Source organism: Colobus angolensis, unplaced genomic scaffold, assembly GCF_000951035.1.
Source record: "Colobus angolensis palliatus isolate OR3802 unplaced genomic scaffold, Cang.pa_1.0 Scaffold143, whole genome shotgun sequence".
Taxonomy (NCBI): domain Eukaryota; kingdom Metazoa; phylum Chordata; class Mammalia; order Primates; family Cercopithecidae; genus Colobus; species Colobus angolensis.
In genome coordinates, this window is record NW_012114522.1 from 4,266,432 (window position 1) to 4,266,808 (window position 377).

The following is a 377-nucleotide window of genomic DNA, read 5'->3' on the forward strand; positions in this document are numbered from 1 at the left end:
ACTTCGTCTACTCCGGCGGTGGCAGAGAGGACCTTTAGTATTTCGCAAAGAATGAGGGAGGGCAGGATCTGAACAGCGTGCTTCGCGGCGCTTAGGTGTATCCCGCTCATGGCCAGAAAGCTTCGAGGGAAACTGGAGTCCTTCCTCGTGATGTGGCATCTGCGCGCTTAGACTTCACCGGCGACCCGGGTTCGAATCCTGCTCCGCTTTACGAGCATTGACTTAGGGCAGGTCACTCCTGTGCCCCAGTTTCCTGATGGTTGAAACAGGGCCGTGGCGGCGGCCACCCCAGAAGGTGGAAGTGGGTTAGATGAGCTCACGCATGCAGAGCGCCTTGCAGAGGCCAGCACTGGGAGATTGCAGTAGTTGTTGAAAGT

The 377-nt window shown here is 57.3% G+C and overlaps 1 protein-coding gene across 1 annotated transcript in view; it reads right to left on the bottom strand.

Moving 5' to 3' along the window:
* Positions 1-110, bottom strand: part of EVC (Ellis van Creveld protein) — a 102,482-nt gene extending 102,372 nt beyond the window's left edge. Inside the window, exon 1 of the mRNA XM_011935450.1 lies at positions 3-110. Coding sequence (XP_011790840.1) covers positions 3-110 — 108 coding nt within the window. The remainder of the gene's footprint in view (positions 1-2) is intronic.
* Between the last annotated feature and the right edge of the window lie 267 nt (positions 111-377).